Below are 10,284 nucleotides of genomic sequence, written 5' to 3'. Positions count from 1 at the left end.
AGCGATTGTGGCCACACTTCTCACATTTGAGCTCTCTTTCATCTTCACCCATGCAGGTTGATAAGGCATCTTGAATGCTTTCATTATTTTCCTCTGGTAAGTTTACATAGAGCCCAAAATATTCTTGTTTCTTCCCCTCCACTTCATTGCACCTATTTGTTAATATCAAATTAGTATATTTGTACAAATAAAAATGCTGCCTAATCTTTTAAGCACTGTTAAGAGTATCAATAAAACAATAAACATCAAGCATCAATAAAGAAAAATCTAACGATAAGTTTTGCATGGTAACAACATTAAGAAATTTCATATGCACCACAAATAAGTACATTACAACTATAACACTGACAATAACCATTAAGATTTAAAATAATCATAACCACTGATAAATCACAGTCAAGAATACTTACCCAAGGCACCTGTAGGACTCAAAGAGTTGGAACTCAAAATTATCCTTAATTGGATTTCTGGGCAAGCTATCTTCACCACACTGTTTACTTGGGGTAATGGACTGTGCAAGACTCAGGGGCATATGTTCACTCTCAGCTTCGGGCTCTGTTGACACCAATTCAGCAAGAGAAGTCTCCTGCCCTAAAGACGCCTTCTGTGCCACTTGCACCTGGTCGACATCTTTCCTGTTGACTGCTGGACTCTTGTCTTTGGAGTGGATGTTCACTTCACTTTCAAAATTATTTTCAACTGTATTCAAGAGTTTTTGGCACCTTGGGATAGCAGGGAACAATGCTTCATCAAAATCTTCATCTTTAGAGGTAAGGGAGCGATCAGGACTTGGAGTTGTCATGTGGCTGCGGTCAATTTCGTCCTTTATTGTATCCAGGATACGAGTCAAAAACTCATTAGCATCCTGCATTTTAAACCCAGAGAAGGATCCATCAACACGCACAAGATTCTCCTTTACTGTCCTGTAAAGAGAATGACTTTACTCAAGCTTTTTTAAAATGTGAAGTTTTGCTACACTACATTAGTTTTAAATCTGGAACACATAAATCCCATATTCATTATGATGGAATTATATACTTAAAATTATAATAGATTTTGATCACAATTAATCACAATTCAATTATAAAAAGAAATTGATTCATAAGATTTTTTGATTGATATATGTAATAATGCAACAGCAAGGGTTTGTATTCTCTGCCTTCTGCTTCACCACACTACCCTGGTTTGTTCTCTACCTGTTAGAAATCTCTCAAGCATATGTAAGTAGAATCTGGGATGAGTGTGTGATAACAGGGATTTGAAGTGGCCATATATATTTGCAACAGGAAGTGCTGGTTATGCTAAAACATCTCAACATCCCAGAACCAAAGCCAGTAATTTTCATTTCACTTCACATCATGACTGCCTACATCTTGGCTCCCTGCGAGTGACTACATCTTGATTTCCCATGAGAGATGCGGGGAAGATGTAAGAATACTTACTTCAATGATTGCTTCACCAATGCTACTTGACCCTTTTTGCGAGTAGCTAGAACTTGATTGAGACCTGAGGAGAGGGAGGTGGTGGGCAAGTTGAGCTGGGAAGACACCATCTGCAAGTCCCCAACAAAGGGCGACAATCCAAACAGTGCTTGAACCACTGAATTCAGGTAACAGGTATTGCCATAGTTAGGAAATCTGCAAGCAGAAATAATATTATGTAATGCAAGATGGTTTAATAAACTATATATCACATACATTACATAAGCAAGTATTGAGTGGAATCACAATTTTTTTTTTTTTTTTTTTTTATTTCCATAATACAGTATGCGCGGAAAGTCCTGACGCCACCTGAAAAAAACATTGTTTGTGGTTAGGTGGGAAAATGGTGGATAAACAAATAAGTACCATTGAACAAATTAGTATTTACTTGCATTCTCCTTCCTCTTTACAATATCCTGAAGGTGTTTGGGGACACTGGATGCAAGGTTTTGCAGGTAAGGTTCTGAAAAAGCTGCCCACAGCTTCTTGATTGCAGCCTCAAGCTTCAGCAGTAAAGATGTGTCCATACCCCACAGCTGTCTCTTCATGTATGACCATAAGTTTTCAACAGGATTGATACCTGGGCTATTCCCAGGCCAATCACAAATGAATGGAACCTCACAGCCAGTTAGCCACTGCTTAACCGATTTTGTAACATGTGCAGGAGCAGAATCCTGCATAAACACTTTTGCCAGTATTTTTTCAAAGGAATCACACAAAACATCACTCAAGAGCTCTAAATAGTTGTTTTTATTTTTTTTAACATTAGCAGGAAGAATAACTGGTTCACCAGCTCCATAATATGTAAAGCAGCCCCAAACCATAAGTGATGCTGGGTACTTCACAAACTTAAGAGGTGTACTTAGGGTCCAGGGGATTGCTGCCTGGCTTGCAGTACACTCATGATGGTGTCCCAGTAACAGTGAAAGCTGCCTCATCACTTCAGAACACCGTCTTCCATTGCTACTCACCCCAGACTAGGTATTTCTTACAAAATTGTACTGCAGTTAACAGGAGTTTCTTGCAGGCCTGGTAACTTTTGTAGCCCAGGTCATTGTGCAGAAGCTGCTGCACACTCCTCAAAGACACATTCCAATAACTGAGGGTTTTTCTTTTTCTTTGATTTTCCGTGTTGTCAGTTTTGGTTCTTTAGCAACCTGTCTGGAGATAAGTGCATGGGTCTTCAGAGCAGTCTTACGAGACCTGCCAGACTTGGGAAGTCTGGCAGTAGCCTCATCAGTGTCCTTGAAATGCTGCATGAACTGCTGTGTTGTCCTCAGCCTAATTCCTGTTTGATTGGAAATAAATGGGAGATTGTGGCAAGCCTTGTAAGCACCTCCTTCCATTTTTCCTTGTTTATAGTCATTTTGGGCATGTTGAGAGAGTGGGGGGAAGCAAAACAATAGCACTTAGCCTTTGTCTGGCACGCCAGATGGACAAACCATGGCAGCTGAACTACTCCTGAGGTGATTCACACACTGGTGCCTCTGCCTGGGAGAGTGTAGAAGGCTGCCAGTTAGTGTTCCAAAAGCATCAGAACATCTTGCCTTCCCAGGAAGGTAGTTGTGAGCCTCTTCCACTTACCGCAAAAGGAAATCACATTGGCCCTGTGGCATCAGGACTTTCCATGCATACTATGTCTCACATCATTCTCTTATTTCCTCACTGACTCAAGTGAATCTCCCTCAACAGATATGACTCCGAGATGTAATATAGTAATTATCTTGCTTCAATTAAAATTTCCTGAACCATGACTTCTTATTCCTTATATCACTTCCTTTCCAAAAGTTATATTAAATGAGAACAAACTTTTTATCTAACCATATTCATTTCATTGTTTTCAAGAATTATTATCATGCATTGATAACAAAACCTATTCTGATACCAGCAAACAAGATATATGTACTCACCCAATGAGATGTGGTAGGGTGGTGGTAGGTTCAGGTGCAGCCAATAAGTCCCCTGTTGTTGTTGTTGTTGTCTCTGCTGGCACATTCTCCTTTTCTGCCTCAGACTTGTAGTTGGGCCCGTAAGCCTTCTCCACCTTCTCTGGAGAAATATCTGCCAGGAGTCTTGATCGGGAAACATCAACCTGCTTCTTCTTGCTGGGATACGACTTCACGGCACTTGTCCTTGAAAAGATGCTGTTCTCCTTGTCAATATCTGGCTTGGCTCTTTTGTCAGAAGTATCAGAATCAAGACTAGAGCAAAAATTATATGGGTCATTCTCGTCGCTAACTTTCTTCTTGCCATCAAAAGTAACTGCATCTCGATCACTGGGGTGTGATGGAAATGACACTTTGGTGCACTCATCAGTCTTGGCTGCAACAAGTGGCCTCTTGGTGGCAGATTCAGGTGAGGACACTAACTCTCTTGTTGTCTCTGCAGGCACATTTTCCTTTTCTGCCCCAGATTTATAGTTGGGCCCATAACCCTTCTCCACCTTGTCTGGAGAAACATCTGCCAGGAGTCTTGATCGAGAGACATCAACCTGCTTCTTTTTGCTGGGATATGACTTCACGGCACTTGTCCTTGAAAAGATGGAATTCTTATCATCTCGCTTGGCTCTTTTGTCACAGGTATCATAATCAAGACTGGAGCTAAAATTATATGGATCATTCTCATCATTGTGTTTACTTTTGCCATCAAAAACATCCACATCTCTATCACTGAGGTGTGACGGACACTCATCAGTCTTGACTGCAATATATGGCCTCTTGGTGTTCTGGGGTGTGTCTGCATCTTGATCACTGGGGCGAGATGAAAATGACACTTTGACACGCTCAACACTGTTCACGGCAATAAATGGTCTCTTGGTGCTCTGAGGTGATGGACTACTCTTAATTATTCTCTTTTCTGGTGTCACTACACATTCACTAGCATGAGCAGTCTTTGTAGAGAGGTTGACAATCCTTTCTGTACGAGTCATAAAGCGTTTCTGTGAATATGTCTGAGGTGAGCTTACGAGATATGGGCCCCGAGGGGAGCCAGACTGGTTAATCCTCTTCAGCCTTTTATAATGGGCCTGGCCACCACTAGAGTATGGAGTGTGGCGACCTGCAAGATATCAGGAAACATTTGTCATAAACATCTCATTTGACAGTTCACTAAATTCTTAGTTATCCCATGCAAGATATTAAAAACTATCCATATTTAAGTCTACTCAAGTCAAATCTTGCTTCTTAAAAGCAGTTCCTTTATATATTAACTATTATACTCTTCACGCAAACTTAAGGAAGCTGCTTCTCACTTCTATTCCTTCACATAAATACTAAACATCCTATTAGATGTTCATGTTTTTTTTAGTTGCCTGCATCATTTCTGAGCATTCCAACTTCTCATTTTTTCAACACAGTCCACACCAGGAGTCTGTTCCTTCACTGTTCCCTAGTAATGAATCTGATTCTGCCATAAAATTATTTCTCCCCCATTTTTTTAGCAGTCATCCTGATAATCAGAAATTCATACTTTTAAGCAATTGGTGCATATGAAATGTGGTCCAAGTCTTACACAGGGAACCCAGCAGTGATAAAAAAATCTCACATAAATTAAACATGCATGCAATCAACACTTACCATTATTGAAACTGGGAATACTCTGTTTCTTGGGAGTGAATTCCATTTCATCCAAGAGAAGTCTTCTTTCAAGATGCTCTAGAATGGAAAAAGATCATTAATAAACTACCGTATTTCCTTGAGTATAAATCAAGATCCGAAGGACAAATATCTAGACAAAAGATTGGGCAGTCAACCTAAACACAGGAATCAGATTTATTAGACTAAAAATTCATGATTCCAAACATGATAGGAATGGCCACTAGCAACTCTTGGCTTTAGATGTGGCTGAGTGAGTCAAGAGCCACAGCTGTTCCCAGCACCCAGGTAAAGTCCTTTTCACTGACATACATGCCCCAAATCCTGCAAAGTTGTGAGATATCCTGTGCCTGCTGATTGAATGAGTTGGTGGAGGTCTAAGAGGTTCATTTCAATATATATGTATATGTATATGTATTGCATTGCATTGCAAATTTATTATAATGCTGCCAGTTTTTTATTTACTTATTTTAATTTTACCACTTTCTTGGGGATGCCACCAAAGAGGGCAGCACACCCACCAGTCTGGCATTATGTCGCCAACTGTCCACCTTGAGGAAGGCAGTGTGTTCACATGTATTTTGTAACTTTAATGTGCCAATGTGTAACAGGTCATGCTGATTGGATTTTTTGAGTGGAGACAATCATTCAAGCCAATAAAAAAATGTTTAATTAATTGTCAATTAGAAAATGCTTAATTAATTTAGCCAATTATAGCATTTTGTTTTGCCAGAGAAGGAAGAAACCACCAGAGTTTAAATTAGTCTCAGGAAGATGTCTGTATGCATAGGATATACTTTTGGGTACTTTGCAATTATTGCCTGATTTTATGAAAATACCCGATTCTCTGACTTTTCACATGAATGCAATGAATGTGTCTGAAGTGTGGAATATACCCAGTGAATGTGTCTGAAGTGTGGGAGATGCTCGAGTGACTGTAGCTTGTGGGACGAAGGCCAGTGAGGCTTTTTAAAGAACTGATAACGGTTTCCCTCCATTAGGTTAGGTTAGGGAGGCAGTTAGGCTAGGCTAAATTTAGTTAGATTTGGTTTGTTAATATAGAAAAGTACTGTGATGTGAGGTCAGTGAAACACTCCCTAGTGATGGATGAAAATGAGTGGTTCTAAACAGTGGCATGTTTTACACTGTCTTACCTGTGGAGTTTTTTTTTTTTTTTTTACTGTTTTGCATTAGTCAGTCTATTACTTGTTTTACTGCAAAGCATCAGTTTCTGGGAGAGAGAGAGAGAGAGAGAGAGAGAGAGAGAGAGAGAGAGAGAGAGAGAGAGAGAGAGAGAGAGAGAGAGAGAGAGAGAGAGAGAGAGAGAGAGAGAGAGAGAGAGAGATAGAGATAGAGATGTGATGTGCAAAGGAAACAGCAGATTTGTTCACACACCAAAAAATCAAGATGTATTGCTAAAACTTGTGAAAAAAAAAAAAAAAGTATTACGAGTTAGACTGTGAAGATGTAAAAAAAATTTTGACATGTTTTACTTATGCTCGCTATTTTCAATAGTTAATCACTGAATACTGAAATATATTATTACATTACGTAGAATGAGTACTCATGAACACAAGTGTGATCAGAATGTAGATAAAGCTCCATGTATTGAAAACAGTCATTTATAGCAACATGTCACTCGCCACAACCATCATGGTGGCATGACACTTGGCGTGGCGTGTGCAGGTGGGCTCTGTTTGACCAGGTCTGCTATGCGTCTAGAAGTTAGACCCCCCAGCTGCTGGGGAAAGGTCCTTTAAGTTGCTCTGCAGCTTAAAGCACCTATTACCTGGTTTATTGATATCAAATCAGGGGCACTGTTGTTATGTTTTCAATCACTTTGCTTCCATTTTTCAGCACATCCTTCTCTTCTACTGTTTCTGTTACCTAGGAGGAGGGTGTGGATAATAGAGTAGGTGATTGAGGAGGACAGGGTTCATGGGAATCAGGCAGGTAAAAGTTACAGTTGGTTTATTTCAACAAGAACTTACTTTCCTCCAACACATATATTAGCTCCATTACTGTACTGTAGATGACAGATAACTCATATACCCAACACAACAATTAGTATGATGATCACTATACAGCAATGGAAGGTTGCAATATTGCAGTTTATACCCAGTCACTTACCTCAGTTTTTTGACTGGTTTTTATAATAATTGACTTTTGTAAGACATATTTCTTCTATAGTGTTTTCATTGGAATCTAATAGTTTTTGAGCTAGAACTTTTCTATTATCCTTTGGCTCTCTAAGAAATACCAGTTTCTGCCAGCCATAGTTCCTTTACCTCCAGCCAATGAAAGCTAATAAGATATGCAAGTTACTAGGCTAGATTAGGTTAATCTGGATATCATGTCCATGTTACCTACAAGCACGAAACTCAAATGTCATGGAGAAGGGTTCAGTGACCTTTCCGTAAATGTAAAAAAAATTGGGGGCCACATGTCTAGTATAGCTGTAATAGCACTCACAAGTGTGGAGAAATACAATATTTTCTAAGTCCAGCAAGCTCTGCACCAGTCAAGAGTAAACATTGAAATTATTTTCTTTTGTTTATGACTGGGATTTGTGGGTAGCGGTATATTAGGATTTCATGGTATCTATACAGCTGATCCCTCCAATCATGAGCTGCCACTCGTGAGGCCATTCCTGAGGCTGCTAATTACGACTTTCCACAGTTGGTTCAGTTATACTTTACATTTGTTTTAGAGATGTGTCAGGCATTCTGATAGAGGCTCACTGTCATTTGTTAATATGGCTACCCAGTGGAGGGAGGTAAAGCAAACAGTGCTAGTGTTCAGCAGGAAAGAAGTCACTATGTGAGCTATTTAGCAACAGCAACTGTTATGGAGCAATATACAAACATAAGGAAGAGGTTCCATGTGTTTATTACGGAAGACGCCAAACTGTACCCACCTCCATTGCCATGAGAATCTCCACACCACACCAGTAAGACATAACAGTATAACTTTTGAGGTCCCTCGTTAAGTTAGGTTATGCTAGGTTAGGTTAGGTTAACATCCTAGTAAGGAGGTGATCCAGGGGGGCACAGCCCCACCAGCTAGGTTAGGTTATGCTAGGTTAGATTAATGTCCAAGCAGACATCCTAGTGGCTAGGATAGGTTAGAGAAAATTTGAAATGTTTAGGTAAATTTCCTTAGATTTTTTAACGCCCTTATTTCACTTATTTTTCATCCCCCCCCAAATAAATCCCCGATTCTCCACAGGTTCCCAAGCTTGTTTGAGGGGTTAGGGGGGATGGGGTGGAATGAGGGGATGGACTTCTTATCAAGAAGTACTGCTAGATTATGTTAGGCATGATTAAGTTAGTTTGATTTGGTTAGATTTAGTGTTTTCTTGACAATTTTACTTTTTTTCTGGGTTGCTTTTTACGATTCATTTGATTTGGGCCTCATTCCTATCAGACATCCTGTTTTCCAATCCTCCCTTTGGGTTGAGGGGAGAGGGAACAGGAAAACTAGGCATTTCAATGGAAATGAGTTTCAAATTTGTGTAATGTAAAAACAACCAGGAAAAAGTTAAAACACCATCATAAATTAGGACTGGAGTAAAAAATTTACCGAAGATGGGATAATATTGAGAAACCTGATGTGGGGCGCCATTCAATCAGTTGTCACCATTTTTTGCCCTGTTCTGGATATTTTCTGGCACGGTGTTGTAATGTCAGCTGGTGTATCTCGGTGTGGGTAGCTGGTCTGGTGTGAGTGCCACCTGTCCTGTTTGTTTGTTTTTTGGCATGATTCTACTTGAATCCCGGAGAAACTGAAGAAATCAGTGAAACAACCAGTTGTATCGTGCCAGAGGCCCCACGGATGTAACATTGTCTGCCCCTTAAATGACCTTTAACTGATCTCAAACATCGGTACCCTATCCTTTAGTATAATGCTTCACATATACAGGTATTAAATTTTACTTTGATAATACTAATGCTACTATTACGCTTCACGGAAAATATGTCTACCCAGCGGGCATAAACAAATGCCTAAAAGTTAAATGATGGAAGGAAGGTCTGGGATGTTGCCTGCCACATACAATTACTACTACCAAACCTAACCGAGCTCAAGAGTCCTTAGCATCACACAAGTTGCTGCTAATGACACTGCAACCCCTCTGGAGTCAAACAGCCTTGAAATGTCCTGCAGCAAACACTACCCTTGACTGACCTACTCATAACACCCTCCTAGCCGGGTCACCATTTCTACTCTTCCTGGCCCACTATTTCCTGATCTAAAACTTTCCTGTAGTTCTCTCAGTCTTGTCTATATACTTGTCATCTTCTAAACAAAGCAAAGAGTACTTACTAAGGCGTTTCATGCAGCCAGTATGTCCCTCTGCACAGGCCAGGCTAGAGAAGCGGCGTCCATGCGGGGAAAACGCGGGAAAACTCCAGGTGCGTCATCATGTTGTGGTAGGAAGTGTCGTACCGCGGCGCCAACCTCACAAATCCCACCAAGCCCCCGTGATCTTGAGTCGACCACCACTTGCTCCAGTAATTTGTAGGCTGTAGTGGAAGCTAATAAAGCTTTGAAGGGTGTTTTCATGATATGGGTGATATTCAATAAAGATTTTACAGACATTTTACAGACATAAGGAAAAGCATCTACGAGAACATGATCTTCGTGATCTTTATTTCACCATCCCCTTCCTCGACTATTTGTAGGTTGTGGAAGTTAATGAGTTTCAAGGGTTGTTTTTGAGATGTGGGGTGATATGCAATTCAGACTTTTTTTCACTAATGGGGGAGAACATCCATGAAAACAAGACTATAATAATCTCTTCAGCCTTTGAAAATTGTCCAGAGCATTTCAAAATATGAGGCGGATTGGAATAACATTCCATTACCATGCATTTTGCAGTCTTAAAAATAAAATATGGTGTTCGTTTACTTGACACCTTGCTATGTTTTATGTTTTTTCTTTCCCATATCATGTTGGTATACGCGGCTTACGCGCCAAGGACACCACGACCGATCTCTCTTCCTTGATACGCACCGAGATTGTTTTCTGTTAACTTGCTAACCTAATTTGGCAGTACTTACATCCCATTATCATACATCTGGAACATTTATTATCACTCCCTGTGGTTATTCTGTGCCTTCAAATATTTGGCGCTTCTCAAAAATTGTTCCTTCACTCTACTGGCTCTGCTGAGGAATAAGAACAGACAAGAGAGAGAGAGAGAGAGAGAG

General features: G+C 40.1%; 1 protein-coding gene across 4 annotated transcripts in view; it reads right to left on the bottom strand.

Moving 5' to 3' along the window:
• LOC135090570 (uncharacterized) overlaps positions 1–9,556 on the bottom strand; it is a 23,465-nt gene extending 13,909 nt beyond the window's left edge. For 3 of the 4 annotated variants that reach the window (XM_063987442.1, XM_063987452.1, XM_063987461.1), the window contains exons 1-6: positions 9,398–9,555; positions 5,057–5,134; positions 3,392–4,538; positions 1,443–1,637; positions 411–923; positions 1–152 (exon numbers count right to left, since the gene is read on the bottom strand). The exon at positions 1–152 is cut by the window's left edge and continues 34 nt beyond it. In XM_063987442.1, the coding sequence (XP_063843512.1) occupies positions 1–152; positions 411–923; positions 1,443–1,637; positions 3,392–4,538; positions 5,057–5,134; positions 9,398–9,410 (2,098 nt within the window). In that variant the 5' untranslated portion in view covers positions 9,411–9,555. Of the gene's footprint in view, positions 153–410; positions 924–1,442; positions 1,638–3,391; positions 4,539–5,056; positions 5,135–9,397 lie in introns of all 4 variants that reach the window. The other variant, XM_063987435.1, reaches the window with a different exon arrangement.
• Positions 9,557–10,284: the final 728 nt, after the last annotated feature.

The sequence above is a fragment of the Scylla paramamosain genome, chromosome 3, assembly GCF_035594125.1.
Source record: "Scylla paramamosain isolate STU-SP2022 chromosome 3, ASM3559412v1, whole genome shotgun sequence".
Classification (NCBI taxonomy): domain Eukaryota; kingdom Metazoa; phylum Arthropoda; class Malacostraca; order Decapoda; family Portunidae; genus Scylla; species Scylla paramamosain.
The sequence above is the reverse complement of the archived record's forward strand: the minus strand, read 5'-3'. Positions and strand labels throughout refer to the sequence as shown.